This window comes from Sphaeramia orbicularis, chromosome 3 (assembly GCF_902148855.1).
Source record: "Sphaeramia orbicularis chromosome 3, fSphaOr1.1, whole genome shotgun sequence".
Classification (NCBI taxonomy): domain Eukaryota; kingdom Metazoa; phylum Chordata; class Actinopteri; order Kurtiformes; family Apogonidae; genus Sphaeramia; species Sphaeramia orbicularis.
In genome coordinates, this window is record NC_043959.1 from 14,223,857 (window position 1) to 14,246,394 (window position 22,538).

Below are 22,538 nucleotides of genomic sequence, written 5' to 3' on the forward strand. Positions count from 1 at the left end.
TATGGAAGTTATTCACACCTTTGGCGAAGTTTTAAAAAAAAAAAGAAAAAGTGCCTTGAGCTTAAAATGTTTCAGAAATATTGAATTGAGATGGTAGATATGTTTTCTGTTGTTGTTGATTTTTTGATTTGATTTTTTTGTCTTTTTTATTATTATGGTGTGAATGCTCGATGCTGTACACTGTAAAAAAATCCTGTTGTTTTTACGGAAAAAAACTGGCAGCTGTGGTTACCAGAACAATACTGTAAAAAACACATCCAACTGTAAACATATTCACAGAGTAACATGTAGATTTAACATTTTAAACATGCAGATTTAACTGGTAAATGGACTGTACTTATTTAGCGCATTTTCTACACTCTCATGGTGTCCAAAGCCACCAGGTCCAAGTGGGACCAATTTAGGGTTCAGTGTCTTCCATGGACACTTTGACATATGAACAGTCGGAGCCAGGATTCGAACCACCAACCCTTTGGTTATTGGATGAGCCGCTCTACCAACTCTACCAACCCCCATTCATTTACAAGTTTAAAATGTTAAATTGTTAAATGTTTCCTTTTTTATAACTTTTTTATTAAAAAAATTTTTTTAAAAATAGGCAAATAGGCCGTTATTTCAACATTACGATTTTGCAATTTAAACAGCATCATATTTTTTCCAATGTACAGTTTTATTTTCTAAAAACAATAGAAATACCTCATTTCTGCGTACAAATCTGGTTTTGTTCACATACTCCTCCTGTAAAAACTACAGCTGTATTTGATTTATTCACAAAAATCTCGACAAAATAATAAACACAAAAATCTTCTCGAATAAACAACTTTGCCTTGTATTGTCACTTACAGTTTTTTTATGTTGCAGTTTTACAACTTTTTGGTGTCAATTCTACAGTAATTTTTTACAGTGTATGCAGTGTATTAGATGAAAAGGATAGGCCAAAAAATAAGCTTTTGCTTCTAACCTATTCCTTTTTTGGTTTTTATGTTTATTACGATTAATGTATTAAGTACAATGATTGATGTAAAACCAAAAATAAATTAATTCATTCATTCATTCATTCATGTATTTGTATTTTCTCGTCCACATTTGGAGCCTGTCCTTCCAGGTCATCACCTGTTTTCAACTTTTGATCAGATAGAAATCAGTGTAAGTCCTTAAATGCTGGAAATTGACCAAACACAGAAGGTGATGTTGTTAATGAGGGAAAAATCATAAAAGAGGTGGTTGGGTTTGTTATGTGTTATAATGGTTCTGGTTTGTGTCCAGTTTCATGCTGTTTATTTTTGCATTTTTTTCCCCTTAACTCTTCCCACATAAACCTAACCACAGCACCTTTGCCAAGGTTTTAATAGTTTTGGATTTTTCATTATAGTTTAGTTTTTTTTAGTTTTGACTTTTTTCTCTAATTTAGTTAGTTTTAAATCATTTTTAGAGCAGGTTTGCTAGTTTTTATTAGTTTTCATTTTTTTCTAACATTTGTCATCTAACAATGATTTTTTTCTATCATTGTATTCAAATAAATCCCAGACAGGACTCTGCTGCTTTCTCCAAACTTTAGTTTCCATGTTTCCAGGTAGAGTGGGGACCAGAAGACGACTGAAAACAACAAGTAATGGACCGTGAAGTGCCGTATGGTGGCGCTAGCTAAAGTTGCTCGAGCAAAATAAATCGCTTTCATATCAATCCAACATTGACAAAGACGAAAACAAAGGGAATTTTATCCATAATTTTTATTCATACGTTTTAGTTTTGTAAATACACAATACAGTTTCAGTTAGTTATTGTTTTTTCTTTTAATTATAGTTTTTATTTATTTCAGTTAACGAAAAGGTTTTTTCAATTCTAGTTTTTGTCATTTTGTTAGTTTTCATTAACGATAATAACCTTGGTTGTAATTAAACTAATTCATTTTAATTGTGTCTAATGGGAAGGAGGAAGGAACATTTAAGTTTACACTTCAACTCCTTTTCAAACACAGGAAGTAAAGGAAATGTAAAAGTACTATGTATGTGCTGTAAAAGTTGAACATGTTTGAAATAAAAATAAAAAAATGAAGGATGTTAAAGAAGGAGTCGGACGTACGAAGCTGGCACTGCTTCCCCACGTACGGCGACGGGCACTGGCAGGTATAGTCTCCATCCAGGTCTCTGCACTTTCCTCCATTCGCACACGGCTCATTATCGCAGTCGTTGACATCTGAAAAAAGGAAAACAGCTCATCATTAAATTAAATAGTCTGTAATTAGTTGGGACCAAAGGGATGATGACAGCTCCAGATGTGGTGAACAGCTGCTGCAGGTGGTCACCAAAGCCTCAGTGGGTCTGACACATAAAAACTGATGACAAGGAGAAACAGCACAAGGAGCAACTCCTTCAGAGGGTCCGAAAATCAGGGCTGAACGCTCAGTCAGTTTACGTCATGGCTGAATAAGAACAGAAGCAACAAGTGTTCAGAGAATGCAAACCTCCCCCTAAGCACCCCGAACAGTGTGCATGTGTGGATCGACCATTTCTTTTTAAATTAAACAGTTTCCAGGTTGTTCCATACAGCAGAAAACTGCAGTAAAACATGGTAATAAATTTTATAGGTTTTAAATTTTTTATAGTTATAGTTTGATTGAATTAAAAGATTTGAACTATAGGTCTTCAGAACAGGGGGTCTGTAGTTTGAATTTATTTATTTATTTATTGAATTTTAATTTTAAGAGAAGATGAAAAATGTGTGGTAAATGGGATTTTCAATGTTAAATTGAAATGTCCACAGAGTCCACATTCCACAGTGGATGTGGACAGTTTTGTGCCAGATACAAGATATTGTTATAAGCTACGGGTGGATCAAATTGGAGGCTAATCGGAGTTGGTTTGAATTTTTGAATGAATTTTGGAAAATTGCTGAATGATGACAGATAGGAAAACTGTCGATTTTGTGACCTTGCTGTGACCTTGAACTTTGGCCTACTTGGCCCAAAATTTCATGGGTTGGTCCCAGGGCCTAGGCCTATCTGTGGGTACAATTTGGTAAAGATGGTTGGAATAGTTTCCCTGTAAAGTTGCTAACAAACAAACAAACAAACAAACAAACACACAAAGCAAAGTGATCACAATACCTCCAGGTGGAGGTAAAAAAAAAAAAAAGAAAGAAAAGGAAAGAAAACAGTAGATGAAAATTATAAGCTGTCCTAATTTAATATTTTTGCCTGATTGCTTAGTCCTAAATGACATCTGCCTTGTCAGTCAGTCACTAACTTAATTGTTTACTTGGTGAAGTATTTCAGATACAGGTACTGAGTGGAGTTGAACTGCTGCAGAAAACACCAGAACATATGGAGCCTGTTTTTGGATGTTTTAAACAGTGTTTCTCTCTGCTCACTGTCATTGAATCCAGAATATCATCACACACAAATGGAACATTTTCTAACCAGAAAAGCACTCGGAGAGTGCAGACCTCTGCCAAGACAGATCTGCCCCCCACCCCCATCACCACCAAAATTTAATCATTTCTTCCTTGTGCCAGTATCAGCATTTCCTGAAAATGTCATGAAAATCCATCCGTAACTTTTTGAGTTATCCTGCTAGCAAACACACATGTACACTCACAAGCAAACACACAAAGCAAAGGGATCACAACACCTCCAGGCGGAGGTAATGATTTCACTTCACATCCTCAGGTCTCTGCTCCCTCCTGCAGCCTCAGTCACTGCTCATGCAATCCTGTCGCATGTCCACATGGTGGCAGACTTACACTGTAAACCACGGAGGGGTCCTGTTTTTGTTCACTTTGTTTCTTTGTTAGTTTTTTGTTTGCTTGTTAAACCTTTAGCAGCTAAACTATTGGTTGAATTCATACCAAATTGAGTTAAACAGGAAAAATGTCAATACATTTTGGGAAAAGTAAGCCAAAGTTTAAATTGTTCTATGAATTTTTAAAATCATTTTTTTCTCCCATTTCCTTATAATGGGTGAAATTTCACATGTCTATAACAACATCAATTTTGTTTCAGTTTACTTTATCCTCCTCAGACCCAGCTATGGGTTTTCTGTCCACATTTGTGGACAAGAATTTCACAACTTTATACAAAAAAAACCAAACAAAAAAAAAACTGTCCACCACAAAAGACATTCCATAAAAATTTTACAAACTGCATCTGACAAAACTGTTGCATCATGATGTTTCTAATATTGGCACTTATTTAATAAAAAAACAAAAAAGCTTGTACTTTGCTGACATTTCCTGGGTCTCAGGAGGTTAAAGCTGGCACATATATAGAGGGAACTCATACGCTGACATCAGCACACACACAGACATGATGACATCAGCTGGATCGATGACAAAATATGACACAATATGACATAATATGTGCGAGGGGCAGGGCTTGTTGTGCCTGGCACTTGTTACTTTTAATATTCTTCTTAAAAGATTCAAAGAAACTCTGTGAATAGGTGGGAAATGGCATGAATGTTATGTAGCCGCAGTCACTGTGGCTGCGTGGGATTCAGTTTTTATAAACTAAAACCCATCACTCCACACACTGTTTTATCATTCTGGATAAATGGACCACTCTATTGTTTTTATTTGGTAGTGGTTTATTGTTTTTATTTATTTATTTGATTTATTTATTCATTTTGTTGTTTTTAAACTGTATGGCTTTTTAATCTATTCTTGTATTTTATTCTTTTATTTGGGTTTTATTTATTCTTCTGTACAGCACTTTGGTCCACTGCAGTTGTTTTAAAGTGCTTTACAAATAAAGTTGGATTGGATGAATAACAGTGAAAGTCCATCGCAGACTTCACTGTCCCAGCTCCACATGTGTCCCCAGTGGACCATGTGACTACAGGTAATGAGTGGATTGGGTAAAAGCTGCATCTCCAGAGTTCTAAAGCCCTGGTGATGATGGTATTTGTTCATTTACACATAATGATCTGAGGTTAAAATACAGTTTTTGAACAGAACTGGTGGTTTTGTACGTTTAAGGAGACTTTCATGACTGTGAACCAGACATTACATGGTCTAAGTTTAGTCCCACCCACTTAAATACAAGCCACCAATCAGAGTCACATGAGCCACAAACTGTTCCTTTATTGGCCGACTCCTCTGCCCCAGACACTTGGTGAAGTCATTCATACAGTTTTATTTCTGTTGGTCTACCACGTTTGTCTGGTGTTACACTGAGCTCTTTTGTAGTGTTTAAGACACAACAAAATATAAGAAATAGGACTTTTTTTGAGCAGTAATCATACTTTTACTGCAATATGTTCATTGCATACATGCATATTTGACATCATATACTTTGCTTTCAAAAGTTAACATTTGTTGCCTACGTTACATGTAAAGATTTTCTTGTGTGCAAATATGAGGCCCAAATCTTCTAATACACACATGAAATGTTTACTTTACAAATTTAATAAAGATATAAGCTCTCGCCTCAATAACAAGTAACATGTAAATGAACAAGTATTCAGAGAACGCAAACCTCCGCCAAGCACCCTGAACGCTGTGCATGTGTGGATCGACTATTTCTTTTTAAATTCAACAGTTTCCAGGTTGTTCCATACAGCAGAAAAAGTTGAAGCTTGGTACCAGCCATGTGTATGTCAAGTTATATTCAATTCCAATCAATATTTATTGAGTTATAATGAAAAATGTGTGGTAAATGGGATTTTCAATGTTAAATTGAAATGTCCACAGAGTCCACATTCCACAGTGGATGTGGACAATCCCCATTGGTTTATAAAAGGAAAAATTTCAGTGCTATAACTTCAAAACAGTTGCAGATATTGATATACTTACTATTGGCAATAGATAGGAAGTCCCATATGGGCTTTCATTTGGTGCCATGACCTTTGACCTTGAGTGACCTTGAAAGGTCAAACGAATGTCAATGAATGTCTTTAAATATGCTGTTGGACTACAGTAGCCTTGGTCCTGTTTTTTTAACTTCACTCTATTCTATGTCTGCTAGGAGGTATTATGATCACTTTGCTTTGTGTGTTTGTTTGTTTGTTTGTTTGTTTGTTTGTTAGCAACTTTACAGGAAAACTGTTCCAACCATCTTTACCAAATTGTCCCCACAAATAGACCTAGGCCCTGGGACCGACCCGTTAAATTTTGGGCCAAGTAGGCCAAAGTTCAAGGTCACAGCAAGGTCACAAATTCTCATATTTTCCTATCTCTCATCATTGAGCAATTTTCATAAATTCATAAAAAATTCAAAACGACTCTGATTAGCCTCCAATTTGATCCACCTGTAGCTTAGAACAATATCTTGTATCTGGCACAAAATTGTCCACATCCACAGTGGAATGTGGACTCTGTGGACATTTCAATTTAACATTGAAAATCCCATTTACCACACATTTTTCATTAGAACTCAACAAATATTGATTGGAATTGAATATAACTTGACATACACATGACTGGTACCAAGCTTCAACTTTTTCTGCTGTATGGAACAACCTGGAAACTGTTGAATTTAAAAAGAAATAGTCGATCCACACATGCACAGCGTTCAGGGTGCTTGGTGGAGGTTTGCGTTCTCTGAACACTTGTTTTTACTGGTCTCACTAACCTGAAGAAACCTTTTCAGGTCTGCAGCAGATGACAGGTTGACGTAATGCCACATGGGTCTGTTTAATTCTGGTTCCCGTTAACACTAAGAGGATTGGTCACATCTTAGAAACCACTGCCTGTGGGACAACCCTGGAACTGAACAGCTTAGAACGACTGAGAAAGACGGTGAGGCCGCTTTCACAAGTTCCTCTAGAAAACACTTCATTTTGTCTTTCGTGCCAATAAAAAAAAAAAAAAAAAACGGAAATAAAGCCAACAGAATTTGAAAAGCAGACTCCAAACTGCTGTCACTCTGCTAATTTCATCTTTTAACCTCAGAAAGCCTTTTTCACCTGTAATTTATGTGTGCATTTGGCATGTGGTTTTCAGGCCATGACATCGGAATGAGTCAAAATTAGAAATGTTTGGGAGTCAACTCTGCTGTGTAGGAACACTACAATTGGTGGTCAGGCTGTGGCTCTGGGAGGCTGAGCTGTTCATTCAGTAGTGACATGACGAACAGCAAAGGAAGGGTTTTATTTCTTTTTTTTTTTTTTTTTTTTTAAATCACTACCATTTTTATGTTGTGTTTCATTCTTCAAGTTAAAAACTGCCTCTTCGTATTCATCCCATTAATTGGACATAATGGACGTGATTACAATTGAATTCTTCAGCTCATTTATTTAAGCTTAAGTCTGTGAGAAACCCGAATAGCTGTGAGAGTGGGGTGGAAGGCTCCTGCATGCTAAGGAACTTGGAGTGGCCTTTTCCTAATTAGCCAAACAGAATGACCACAGAGGCCCCTGAATGAGGCCCATTCATGGAGCTGCCCAGCAGACACACAGCTCTGACCCGCTGATGCTACGACAGGCTGGAAAAGCCTCACACTGGAAGAGCGGGCAAGTTGAGCTTACTTCAAAAATCTGACGTAACCCGTTGCCTTAAAAAATGTAAGTAATGAGTGAGGATGTAACGATTACCCGTATACCAATAAACCGCGATAAAATTGCAAATGGTTAGTATTACCGTTTAAATTCTAATTATCATGATAACCGTGTTTGATTACCGCACTTTTAGGGGAAAAAACCCTATGTAAAGATCTGCTTTTATGTCAAATATTTGAGTATAGTTTTAATTTATTACAATTTTGATTTTCTATACCTAATTTTTGGGACCAATATTCACTTTTAAAGTCTCTGAAAAGGTTCGTTAAGCATCTTTGTGTAATTTATGCAATAAATTATATACATTTTTCAAATCGGATTTTATATATTTTTTGTGTTTTCTGGCCTTTTATGTTGATATAATAGGTTAAAGTGAAAAAATAATAGATAATATAGATGAAGTTGTGCTGAAATAAAAGATCCCAAACATGGGTATAGTAAACATTTGTTCATATAGTAGATAAAGGCAAAATCAAAAGTACTGAAAAATGGACAAAATAGGCTCAGACCACTAAGGGTTAATATTTGAATGTTTCTGCAACAGAAGGTACATTGTACCTATTATGTTATTTGTTTTTTTGTTTGTTTTTTTTCAAAATACAACTTGGTTAAATTATTTCATTGTGTGTATAAGTACTTTTTGAACATTTTGAGCACAATTTCAATAATACTGCAATAATAATGATAACCGTGATAATTTTGGTCACAATAACCATGATATGAAATTTTCATATCGTTACATCCCTAGTAATGAGTAATGAAAACTTGAGTGTATTAAACTTAAATGCTTGATTTGAATGGAATTGTTATTTTAAGTACAACACACTAAATGCCATGTTAATTTAACTTAATATTTGTTGCAATGTCAATTGCTTTGTACAATCATTAGACTTAATATCACCAGTTCATTGGACTCAATTCCAAGTTGATTTAAATTCAACTCTTTTGCAATATAAATTGTTTTGTATAATTATTCAACTTAACATATCGTAGCGTGGATGGAAGTTAGGCAGGAGGTTAGCTCAATGCAATTTGCCAGCACAGGAAGTGCTTGACTCGGCTCGGCTCTGGTACCAGGTCCTATTTCTGGAGACCGTTTCCATTACAGGATTCTACAGACTTTACAGTACTTGGTCGTCATAGCGATGCGGCGTGTTACTTCCGTGTCGTCTGCTCAGAGTTGCTGATAAACTCACTTGTTGCGTGTTGTCTCGTCAAGCTCATGCTGAATTTGTACATCTGAACCTCCTGGACCGACCATGGTGTAGTTTTGCGGGCTGTCATCATGTGGATTAACTTACTGCTACATTAACTGTAAACTTCCGCATCTGTTTTTTGTAAAACAGCGGGTCACAGAGACGACTCTGACCAATCAGTGGTCTGCAGTGTTTACACATCACCTTTTACTATCTGGTCCCCAGTCCTGGAACCTCAGCGGAGGTGACACCAAAAAACTAGTACCAGGTACCAGATTCCAGGCCCTTTTTCGGAATGGAAACGCAAAAAGGCCGAGTCGAGTCAAGTCGAGTCGAGTCGGTACCATGTAGTGGAAACACGGCATTTGACTCTATACTTGGAAAAGGCAGAACCAGGGGAGCGCTTCTAAACCTGTGCACTAAGTAAACTGGACTGGACAATGGACATTTCTTCACGAGCAGAAGTAACTTACTGATCTGACAGTGCACTCCCTCGAAGCCCGGCTGACACCTGCAGATGTACTCATTGAAAACATCTCCACGTCTCGTTGGAGTCAATAGTTCACAAGTTCCATCATTTTTACAGGGGTTAGGGCTGCAAGGTCCTACGAGAGAAAACACAGCAGAACACATGGATGAAACTGAAGTCTATGATTTGCCGTAGTTCAGTGGTTCCCAACCTTTTTTGTCTTGTGAACCCATTTTAACATCACAAATTTCTGGTGACCCCAGACATTCAAAACAGAGACTTTTTTTTGCTAAAATTAATGTTTTTGATCATCTAATAGTTTAGTTGCTATATTATATTTCAAATAAAAATTAATTTTAGATGACATTTAGGTTATATAACATACATTTTTATTAGTAAGCTTTAATTTTTAAATTTTTTTATGAATTACTAGAAATTTCAGGCAACTCCATTTGAATTCCAGGCGGCCCTACATGGGGTCCCGACCCCAAGGTTGAAAAACACTGCATTAACTGCTTCCAGTCCCCTTTTTCAGTTGTTTGGTACAGTCTGTTCTTTCTCAAACTGATAAAATCTTGTGCCACAAACATCTTAAACCAGCATACACATCTGAATGAAGGGGTTAAGCCCAACCCCATTTTAACATCACAAATTTCTGTCGACCCCAGACGTTCAAAACAGAGACATTTTTTTTGCTAAAATTAATGTTTTTGATCATGTAATAATTTGCTATAATATATTTCAAATAAATGTTAATTTTAGATGACATTTAGGCTATATAATGTATATTTTTATTAGTAAGCTTTAATTTTTTATCAGTCATTAGAAATTTCAGGTAACCCCATTTGAATTCCAGGCGACCCTACGGCGGTCCCGAACCCAAGGTTGAAAAACCCTGCCATAGTTCCTTTAAGAATGCTGCTGTTTTGTTGCTGTACCTGTGTCTGTCAGGTTGCAGGTGTCTCCGCCGAAGCCATCAGGACAGATACAGATGAAGGGTTCTTCTCCAACTCCTGTCACACATGTCGCACCGTTGTGGCACAAATTCACCTCACAGTAGTTACCTGAATAAATCAGATAAAAGAAATAAATCACATAGTCTCCGAACTACTGCCAGAACATGGCACCTTCAGAACCCATTGGTGTAAAATGACGATGTGTGTATGAGTACTATTAGCAACAATGAAATATTCAACTGTTTTGTTTGTTTGTTTGTTTGTTTGTTGTAGTTAATTTGATATCAAGTTCCACATTTATTAATTTATTTGAGGTTCATTTATTCAGATTTATTACCTCCACCAGGGGGTATTGTGATCACTTTGCTTTGTTTGTTTGTTTGTTAGCAAGATAACTCAAAAAGTTATGGACGGATTTTCATGAAATTTTCAGGAAATGTTGATACTGGCACAAGGAAGAAATGATTAAATTTTGGTGGTGATCGGGGGAGGGGGTGGGGTGGGGGGCAGATCTGTCTTGGCGGAGGTCTGCGCTCTACGAGTGCTTTTCTTGTTTGTTTGCGTGTTTGTTTGTTTGTTTGTTAGCAACTTTAGGGGAAAACTATTCCAACCATCTTTACCAAATTGTCCCAACAGATAGGCCTAGGCCCTGGGACCAACCCATTAAATTTTGGGCCAAGTAGGCCAAAGTTCAAGGTCACAGCAAGGTCACAAATTCTCATATTTTCCTATCTCTCATCATTAAGCAATTTTCGAAAATTCATAAAAAAAAATTCAAAATGACCCCGATTAGCCTCCAATTTGATCCACCTGTAGCTTAGAACAATATCTTGTATCTGACACAAAATTGTCCACATCCACTGTGGAATGTGGACTCTGTGGACATTTCAATTTAACATTGAAAATCCCATTTACCACACATTTTTCATTAGAACTCAACAAATATTGATTGGAATTTAATATAATTTGACATACACATGACTGGTACCAAGCTTCAACTTTTCCTGCTGTATGGAGCAACCTTGAAACTGTTTAATTTAAAAAGAAATAGTCGATCCACACATACACACCTGCTCGGGGTGCTTGGCAGAGGTTTGCGTTTTCTGAACACTTGTTAATCTATGTATTTATGACTTGGACTTTTCAGTTTTTAATAAAGGGTAGGATGGTTAATTTTCTCAGTAGTGACATATTTTGGAGGAAGGGTGGACATATCAATCAATTAATTGGTATAATTTGGTTGCAAAAATACAGTAATAAAATAGAACAGCCAAATTGCAAGTGACCTCCACTTTAGAAAATTAAAATATTAAACTGTCAAAAAGTTACAGAACTAACAATCTGATAAATAAATGTATTAGATGTTATAAATTTTCATGATTTAGCCTGAACTGGGTAAACCCATTATATCCCCGAAACTTGATTTTGATGTATCTTTCTTTTTTACCTACCAATGAAAACCTTAAACAATAGTGTACATGTGTTACCTCTTAGTACTGTTTAATTGGATTGTGCCACTAACCAGAGTTTGGGAATTATAATTGGAGCAAGGAGAGAAATGCAGGTCATTATTTTCTTTTCTCTTTGTCTGTCCTCAGCATTTTTAACAACAGGGCTTTTTGCTGCTGACTCATAGATCCCAGCTGGATCAGGAACATTTTGGCAAAGCCCTTTAATGGGAGTGTCAGAGCACAGATTTATGAGTCACTGTGGAGCTGTCAAAACGACTAAACCTGTAAGTCAGAATGTTTGTTATTAAGCGTATGTTACTCACTGGTTGCCACGTCAGACTCATTATTCAAGTCGAAGGTTGAACTTTTGGACCTATTCTGTTCGGTCTTTGTAATTCGAAAACCTGTAGATCGTGTTCGAAAAGCAAAAGTGATGCACTACAGTGAAGTGAAGGTTGTTTGTCTGCATTCTGTTCCATTCAGATCTGATGGGTGTCGTCAAAACTCTGAATGAGACAGACCGGCTTCACAATAAAAGGATATGAATTTTTCTTAATCAAATTTTCTGACAAGAGGGAAAGTGAACAGATGAACTGATTCATAAATGAAACGTCAACTGTGATAAAGTTTATTAATGTGAGCAGGAGTGGAGTTTGAAAAGTGCACATGGATGATACGAGGCAACACTGGGAATGGAAGAAGTAGGACTGGGTGAAGCATTATCACCATATTACAGTTTAAAGCACAGGTGTCAAACATGTGGCCCTGGGGCCAAATCTGGCCTGCCAAATGGTCCAGTCCGGTCCCTGGGATGAATTTATGAAATGCAAAAATTACACTTAAGATATTAACGATCAAAGATGTTAGAGTCATTTTAGGTCATTTCAGTCTAAAGTGGATCCGAACCAGTGAAATACCATCATAATAACCTATAAATAATGAAAACTGTAAATTTGTCTCTCTGTTTTAGTGTAAAAAAAGTAAAATTACTCAAAAATGTTTACATTTACAGACTAGCCTTTTGCAACAAATGTGAATATCTGAAATGTCTAAAGAAAAGTATGTGGAATTTTAATAATATTCTCCGTTATTAACTGTTTTGTGTATTTGTAGATCCACTGTGATCTCTAAGTTGTGATTCACATGTATAAATGACAAACTAAGTTGTAATGTTGTTAACGTTGCACTACTTTACTACAGAATTTTCAGCTTGTTCCTATTTGTTTATGTTATGTTCAAGTACAATTCGTAGATGTAAACATTTTCATTACAGAATTTACTTTTTTCACTCAAAAGTTCTTATCTCATTATTTATATTACTTTACTGTTCCGGCCCACTTTAGATCATATTAGGCTGAATGTGGAACTGAACTAACATGAGTTTGACAGCCCTGGTTTAAAGGATCAGTGGTTATGAGAGATTTAAAATCATTCATAAAAAAATGTAACAAAATGAAAATGATTTAACAGACAAGACAACATGTAAAAGATGCAACAGCATGAAAACAATGTAAGATGGATCAAGCCGGCAGCACAGTGGTACAGTGGTCAGTGTACTGTCCTGGGTGGGTTGGACCAGAGGCAATTTCTCACAGACTGCAATGGAAGCCCGGCTTCCCCTAAAATTACGAAAATTAAATGGTCAAATATGTACGGTTGTGTTGACATTTCATTGACTACAAATGTGTTAGAACACGTTCATCTCACAGACAACTTCATTCAGAATCAGCTGTATCACAAATCATCAGACTCGATGTTGTTCACTTCTCATCCATTCCCGTGTCTCTGTTTTCTCATACGATCTCTGCTTAGTGCATTTGTCCGTAGACGCTCAGCGTCCATGCACTTCAATGGGACTGAGTGGAACAGTTTTTTTCATTGCCTTAAAACTGGACGGTAATTGGATAAATGTCATGATGTTGTCCCGCCCCCGGACGCTCGGCGTCTCTGGGGGTGAATGGAGCTGTGGGCGGAGCTCGGCCGGGCTGGACAATGAGCTTCCACATGCTGATTGGAGGATCAGTCAAAAGGCTGAATCCTGTTTGATTGACAGCTGTTTTCAGACCTACTCCTTCACTGACACAGTTCAGTTTAACACCGTCGCGCATTCTGCTGTGAAAGAGAGAGAGAAACCACTACGAAATTACTTGTTCATTTCTTGCACTGTAAATAAAACACACTCATTGTCATTCCTTGTTTCAATTTCACATAATTTCATCGTTTTCTTATCTACTTGGTACGATAAGGTCACTGACCATTTTCTTAAAAAAGAACGGAGGGCCAAATTCATGTTTTAATAACCTGACCATTTTTTTTTTAATGTAAGCCGACAAGGAGCTTCCCCTGTCTGAAAGACGAGCAGCCGCCACTGGGTTGGTCCCGCTGTGGGCCTTTCTGTGTGGAGTTTGTATGTTCTCACTGTGTCTGTGTGAGTTCTCACCAGGTACCATGGCTTCCTCCAACCACCAGAAGACACGCCCCTGAGGAGTGGTTAAAGGTCAGCTTGCTTTTTTATCCCAATCGGGAAATTTATGCTGCGTTCCAGGCCGTTTTTTGAGCCCACGACTTCAAATCACGACTCACGACTTTGTAACATTCCAGGCAAGTCACGCCAAACTGCCTGAGCGGAAATAACTGTAGTAGCTACAACCGTCCGTTACGTTAATTTACAATCATTTCTATCGCCAAAGGTGTTTGTTCTTTGCTTATTTGAGGGAAACAGTGGAGTAAAAGTGATGCATAAGGCAAGAGAAGCTGCCCTACCTTTTATGTTATTTGTATATTTGGATTTGTATTTGGTATTAATTTATTCTTGCACTCCTTGGACTGAAAACTAGCTAACACTAGAGCAGCTGCTGATTATGCAGAACATTTGCAGATAAATAATGTCAGAGCAAATACCTTGTTTTAATGAACAATCTGTATAAACACCGCATCCATGGGGGGGCGCCATTGCTACGTGACGTCAGAACTCGGAACTGGGAGTACATCGATCTAGTGCGAGTTCTCGGGTGGGAAGTCACAGGTTTGACTGACATTCCAGTGCCTTTTCACTGGTAGAAGGCTGGAAAAATACCAGTTACGGTGGACTGGAACGCAGCATTAGTCTGTGCATTAGACCCACCCCAATACACACACAGTACCTAGCATTTGCATTAGCAATTATCACACATTAGCACAGTCCAGACCTCCGTTAACACCATGGTCAGGGGCACCGACAGGAGAATTAACCTAAATGTACCCATTTTTAACGGCGGGGGAAATCATAGCACCTGGAAGAACCCTGTGTGGCTACAATTGTCTGGAGGATTAAGTGGAAAATGAATAAAAGAATGATGCATCAAGATGAAAATGATGAAACAAGCCAAACACGATGTGCACAATGAAACAAGAAATGACGTAAAACATGTAACAAGACAAAAACCACAAAGCCACAAATATGTTGGTTTTCACTAGGGGTGTAAAAAAATATTGGTTCTGCAATATATCGCGATATTTCATTTCATAATACTGTATCAATATTATTTTCTTCTATTTCTGTTGGCTCAGTTAATATTTATGTACGTCACAGATTTGTTACTGCTTGTACTTATTTGATTTTCTACCGCTCAGAGACTGTTATAATGTTCTTATTCCTGCTGTTGCCCCACCCTCATTTAGTTTTTTATCAGCATATAATCACACAAAGATGAGAATAGTTTTTTAACCTTTAAAATGTGTTGTGTCTACAGAGGTGACTTTCGCTCATATTAATGAACCTTATCATGAGCTTGTTCAACTTCCTTCACGACAAAAATATATGTAGGACGAGGCAATAAAATGACAAGTTTGTATGTTTTTTTATATTACAGTGAATGTCATTAACATGACACATAGTTTTTAGATTTATTTAGTTTAAATCTTAAGGTTAACACTTACAAAGTGTTTATATTTTTTGTTGGTTTGGGCATGGGGGTAAAATTAATTAAAAGGCAGTGTATAATGAATGCAGTGTAATGCCGTTCCTTTGTATGTACTGTTACATTGCTCAAAAAAAGATGAATAAAATAAAATAAATTCCACTTCTGCTGTTAGACCCCCAGGAAAGCCCCCTAACCCTCACACCCTGGACATTTTTAATGATCGATACCGTGGCAGCAGTCAACCCTGACACCAGTCCAGGTCTGTGTGCAGGATTAAGAGCTTGCAGGATTAGTGGGGTTGAACAGAAGCCTGCGGCTCTTTCAGGAATGAGTCGTTACACAACATGACGCTGCAGCGGCTCATGAGTAGCTCAGGACACGCAGCGCACCTGACTAATAACAGGTAGACGTCCAATCAAGTGTCCTAAATGTACACAAACATCAACAGGCACCGACCACGCAAACAACCAGACACAACAGCTTAGCTCCCAACATTTCAATCCGTTTGTGCTGTGAGTTGGCAGCTCTGCTCCAGGTGAGAGGACAGCTGCTTTATACTGGTGGCAGACGAACACACATATGCCGGTATTTTCCACTCTGTCTGCACCATCTATTAGCAGGACTGGAAAAAGAGTCTGCCTGGACCAAAAGAATGCTAACCTGAATAGAATTTAACCTCCTCAGACCCAGGAAATGTCAGGAAAGTACTCATTTTTGGCCTTTTTTAAATTACCTCCACCAGGTGGTATTGTGATCACTTTGCTTTGTGTGTGTGTTAGTTTCTTCTTCTACTGAACTTAGATAGCGCATTTTCTACACCTTCATGGTGCCCAAAGTGCTTTACATGCAAGGCGCTGGCTGGCCCTACTGGGAGCAATTTAGGGTTCAGTGTCTTGCCCAAGGACACTTCGACACATGGACAGTCGTAACCAAGATTCGAACCGCCAACCCTTTGGTCATTGGATGACCCGCTCTACCAACTGAGCCGTAGCCGCCCCTGTTTGTTTGTTTGTTTGTTAGCAACTTTACGGGAAAACTATTCCAACCATCTTTACCAAATTGTCCCCACAAATAGGCCTAGGCCCTGGGACCAACCCATTAAATTTTGGGCCAAGTAGGCCAAAGTTCAAGGTCACAGCAAGGTCACAAAATCTACAATTTTCCTATCTGTCATCATCAAGCAATTTTCCAAAATTCATCAAAAATTCAGAACGACTCCGATGAGCCTCCAATTTGATCCACCCGTAGCTTAGAACAATATCTTGTATTTGGCACAAAATTGTCCACATCCACTGTGGAATGTGGACTCTGTGGACATTTCAATTTAACATTGAAAATCCCATTTACCACACATTTTCTTCTCTTAAAATTAAAATTCTATAAATAAATAAATAAAAACAAATGACAGATCCCATGTACTGAAGACCTATAGTTCAAATCTTTTAATTCAATCAAACTATAACTATAAAAATGTAAAACCTATAAAAAATTATTACCATGTTTGACTGCAATTTTTCTACTGTATGGAACAACCCTGAAACGGTTTAATTTAAAAAGAAACAGTCGATCCACACATGCACACCATTCAGGGTGCTTGGCGGAGGTTTGCGTTCTCTGAACACTTGTTAAATATTTGCCTACAATGGAAAAATCATGATGCAAATTTTTTTCAGATACTTTTCTTTTTTTTTAAAATGGAATGTCTTTTGCCGTCGACAGGTTATTTTTTTGGGGGGGTTTCAGATATTTTTATTTTGAAGCTTCATCATAGCACAGGTTTGAAATTTGAAATCACCTGACTGGCACACCATGCTTCATTTCTAATATCAACATAACACAACAAATGCACATTCAGAAAGAAACAGCATTGATAGTGTGAGAAAAGAGGAAAAAAGAAGAAGAAAAAAGAAAAGGACAAAAAAAAAAACAAAAAAAAACATACAATTTAACATATCATCCACCCCCCAACCCCGCTCCCCATCCCCAGAGCCATTAAGATAGTTTTTGTTGTTGTTGTCTTGTTTTTTTTAATAAAGCTGTGAAACTCTTGTCCACAAACATGAACTTTCTGTTGGATCTAAGGAGGTTAAATAAGTGTGATCTTTACAAAATTAACCTGTTTAAATCCACTAAACCTTAAATGAATCCAAACTCCGCATGGTGCATGGTGAATAAAATCTGCTGTAAACAACATTTCTGTATGGAAAGCTGCCTGTTGGCCGTAATAACACAGAGTCACATGTAACAGGAGTTTCTGTCAGGTTTAATTATTCCTCTCTGACAAAAGTACGCAGGTTGTGTATGACATGTTGTTCAAGAAATAAAAGTATCAATTAAAATGAAATCCAGATTGACCTCTATGGTGATTTTTCCGCCTGGTCCTGTTCTTTGTTTTTTCTATTTGGTCATGTACCTTGTGTAACATATAATGCATCAATATTCTAAATGTGAACCTTTCCAGACTTTTTTTGTTAGTTTAGTTTTTTGGTTTTTTTTTTTGCTTTTTTGTTTTTTTTTTAAATTTTGTTTTGGTTTTTGTTTTGTTAATGGAGAAGGTTGGTGTACTTGTTCTTCGGTTTGTTTGCATGTAAAAAAAAAAAAAAAGGAAATTGTGCAACAATTTATTTTCAATTTTTGTGTCACATATGATACAGCATTTGTATTGACCAATTTCTACAAAACTCCAAATAAACAAAGGCTGAAAAATAAATAAATAAATAAATCAGTTCACAGATGCATAGAGGTGATGGGAAATGTTACACAGTGTTTTTTCACATGTCCTTCATTTTTGTGCCACCTTATTCTATGTCTTATACAGAGTTTCCATCTTGTTGCATCAATTACAAATAACTTTAAACCACAGCCAGCCGTCTGGTTTGTTCAGCTTTCACTACGGACCAACAGGCAATTTTCAAATGTCATCTTGTGTCATTTACTTCACTTTTATCATTTGATGCTTTACTTCTGTGTTGTCCTTGTTATCATTCATATTGTTTTTTCTTGTAACAGTTTTGCATTATTTCATCATTTCCGTCACTTTAGGTCAGTGGTTTCCAACCTTTTTTGGCTTGTGACCCCATTTTAACATCACAAATTTCTGGTGACCCCAGACATTCAAAAACTGACTTTTTTTTTTTTTGCTAAAATTATTTTTTATTTTTGATCATGTAATAGTTTGCAAATAAATGTTGATTTCAGAGGACATTAGTCTAATGTATATTATTGTGGACAGAGGCAGTAAAGCCAGGTGTAGATTACTGCACAAAGGGAGAATTGGATTTTCCTTGGTCAGGATATGTACAGTCAGTCCAGCTGTGATTTACAAGGCTGACAATTAATACTGAACAAACAAGAACTCAAACTATGAATTATGAAAGAGCTGCAGCATCTGAAACTGACCACAATGAACATTTGACACATAAACAGAACCACAGTGCTGCACTTTCACAACCACAGTTTGTCTGTTATGATTGGGACTGGCTCTGTCAACTCAACATATATTGTTTATTAAGTAGGATTTTTTTTATCAATTACTAGAAATTTCAGGCGACCCGACGAGGGGTCCTGACCCCAAGGTGGACAGACAGTGGACAACAGACAGTGGACAACAACACAGACACTGGACAGACAGTGGACAGTAGACAGTGAACATCAGATAGACAGTGGACAGCAGACAGACAGACAGTGGACATCACCACAGACAGTGGACAGACAGTGGACAGCAGGCAGACAGTGGACAGCAGACAGACAGACAGACAGACAGACAGACAGTGGACAACAGACAGACAGACAGACAGACAGTGGACAACAGACAGACAGACAGACAGACAGACAGTGGACAGCAGACAGTGGACAGACTGGCCATCCCCACAGACAGTGGACAGACTGGACATCCCCACAGACAGTGGACAGACAGTGGACAGACAGTGGCCATCCCCACAGACAGGCTCCAGTTCCTTCTTTCCCACCAGTGGGATTATTCCCAGCTGGTTTCCACGCAGGACTTACCTGTGACTGAGGACAGGGACACCAGGACAGTCAGTGCTGTTAAAGTCGGTGCTATGAGTCCGTTTCCGTGTCGGTTCATGTTTGTTTATTGTTACTTCGCTCGGACAGACTCGGTGTACGTCCACGCCTCGCGCCGGTGCTGCCTTAAAGTGCTGTCGGAAATTTCGGAATTCCTGAAGTGCTCCACACGGAGGAGGGGACGGGTGGAGGACATGGACTTAACGACATGTGACGTACGCCTGAAGGGGCGGAGATATGAGGCAGAGCCCGCCCCCTGTTCAGTCCTTTTTAAAGACAAATGAAGCAGAGAGAGCAGTGCAGTGTGTGTGTGTGTGTGGGGGGGGGGGGGGGGGGGGGGGGTTTCAGATGTCAGTGTTTGTGTGCTTACACAGATTTGTGAAGGTGTTGTGTAAATGTGCACTGATATAGGTAGACTGTTCAGGAGTTTGAACATGTTTATTCAGGACAGAAGTCAGGGCTGTCTAATCCTGGTCCTGCAGAACTACTGTCCTGCATGTTTCAGATGGATCCCTCTTCTAACACACCTGATTCAAATGATAAGTCTATCAACAAGCTCTGCAGAAGCCTGATAATGACCTTTAGGTGTGCTGGAAGAGGGATACACTACCAGTCAAAAGTCTGGACTCACCTGGTTAGTCTTTATTTTCATGACTGTTTCCGTTGTAGATTCTCACTGAAGGCATCAAAACTATGAATGAACACATCTGGAATTATGTAGTTAAAAAAAAGTGTGACATAACTCAAAGCATGTTTTATATTTTAGATTCTTCAAAAATGGCTACATTTTGCTTTTATTACCACTCTGCATTCTTGGCTTTCTCTGGATGAGCTTCATGAGGTAGTCACCTGAAGTGTTTTCCAACTGTCTTGAAGGAGTTCCCAGTGATGCTGAGCACTTGTTGACCATCTGTGGTCCATCTCATGCCATTTAAATAAGAAGGTGAGTCCAAACTTTTGACTGGTAGTGTAAAACATGCAGGATGGTAGCTCTCCAGGACCAGGATTGGACACCCCTGATATAAGTGAAGTCTAGTCAGATTAATAAATAAATTAATAAAATGTAAATGGTATGGGGTTAGGTTGGTGTCAAAATATTCATGTGCATAAGATAGAAATGTGTGCATATTAGTCTGTAGTTGTGCAAAAAAAAAAAAAAATTTCGAATGAGTTCAGTCGTACATAAAATGTATTGTGTGTATTTTATCAGAATATGAATGACAAGAATTACAAACACAAAATGCAACTTTACACTTTCTCCATCACAAATACGAATTCACCAACGTGACTCTACTGTGGTAAATCTGTCCCCACTTCACAGACATTATTTCTGGAGCAGAGGATCCATGGATTCACAGACTGACCATTAGTGTTGTTTTTTTCAGCCCGTTTTAATTTTAGTTTTAGTCTTCGTTTTTGTGCCAAACTCTCTTTTCAGTCTTTATTAGTTTTAGTCACGTTCGTAGTTTTTTGTCTAGTCAAGTTTTAGTCGACTAAAACTCTGAGCATTTTAGTCATATTTTAGTCAGAATAATAATGACTATTTTCATCTAGTTTTAACTGATGAAAACTGATGACATTTTAGTCTTGTTTTAGTCAATGAAAATTGCATTTTAGTCTCTTTTTATTCATGCAGTTCTATTTAATCTGGTCAATACAATCTGGACCAAACCAACATTTTCTTTTAGTTAAACCCATTTTAGTTCTAACAAGGTTATCTTATCATTCTTATGGACTCAGAAATATATTACATGCTGTCAATTACCATATCTGTATGAATATTCATGAGGACAAGTCTAGTGAGTCTTTGGTCGGTTACTGTAAATAGCCTACGTCTTGAATTATAATGTCAAGTCATGTCATCTCATTAACGAAAATGAAGAGACATTTTATCACAATTTTTGTTTTGTAAACTATATTTAGTCTCGTTTTTATTAGTCAACAATATTGCATTGCACATTTAATTATAGTTATCGTCACATGACCACCATTTTTGTTACGTCTCGTCTCATTTTCATCACGCAATATATTTTGTCATAATTTTCATTGGCGAAAGCAACACTACTGACCATGAGTTCAGGTTCCTTCTCCGTGGTCACAACAACGGACCAATGGTTGGATTGGACCTGGTTTGGTTCTCTGACTTCGTCGTCCATCTTGGACAGTGATCCTGCCTGATCTGGACCTGATCTGGACCCTGAACTCATGGTCAGTCTGTGAATCCATGGATCCTCTGCTCCAGAAATAATGTCTGTGAAGTGGAGACGGATTTTGGACAGTAGAGTCACGTTGGTGAATTCGTATTCTTGATGGAGAAAGAACAATCATGCAGTTGCATTACAAATCTGGTGGTGTTTATGACCACAGACATCAGACTGAGGTGAGTTTATTGTCCAGTGTAATGGAATGTGTCAGGACAGACTTCCTGTATCTGTCCTCAGGTGTTCTGCTGTCTGTCCAGTGTGTGGTGGAGAGGGTGCTCATCAGTGTTCATGATGGAGATCAGTTTTTTCAGTGTCCTCCTCTCCACCACAGTCTCCATATAGTCCAGCCTCAGACCAATAACAGATCCAGCCTTCTTGATCATTCTATCGCTGGCTCTGATGCTGCTGCTCCAACAAACAGCAGCAAAAAAGATGGAACCCACCACAGCAGACTGGTAGAAGATCTACAACATCTGTCCACAACAGACCGGTAGAAGATCTACAACATCTGTCCACAACAGACCAGTAGACGATCTACAACATCTGTCCACAGCAGACGATCTACAACATCTGTCCACAACAGACCGGTAGATCCACAACATCTGTCCACAACAGACCGGTAGATCCACAACAGCTGTCCACAACAGACCGGTAGAAGATCTTCAACATCTGTCCACAGGAGACCGGTAGAAGATCTACAACATCTGTCCATAACAGACCGGTAGAAGATCTACAACATCTGTCCACAGCAGACTGGTAGAAGATCTACAGCATCTGTCCACAACAGACCGGTAGAAGATCTTCAACATCTGTCCACAGCAGACTGGTAGAAGATCTTCAA

The 22,538-nt window shown here is 38.0% G+C and overlaps 1 protein-coding gene across 1 annotated transcript in view; it reads right to left on the reverse strand.

Annotated features, from left to right (window-relative positions):
* LOC115417126 (lactadherin-like) overlaps positions 1-19,692 on the reverse strand; it is a 29,822-nt gene extending 10,130 nt beyond the window's left edge. Inside the window, exons 1-4 of the mRNA XM_030131122.1 lie at positions 19,476-19,692; positions 10,097-10,222; positions 9,163-9,294; positions 2,083-2,196 (exon numbers count right to left, since the gene is read on the reverse strand). Coding sequence (XP_029986982.1) covers positions 2,083-2,196; positions 9,163-9,294; positions 10,097-10,222; positions 19,476-19,554 — 451 coding nt within the window. The 5' untranslated portion in view covers positions 19,555-19,692. The remainder of the gene's footprint in view (positions 1-2,082; positions 2,197-9,162; positions 9,295-10,096; positions 10,223-19,475) is intronic.
* Positions 19,693-22,538: the final 2,846 nt, after the last annotated feature.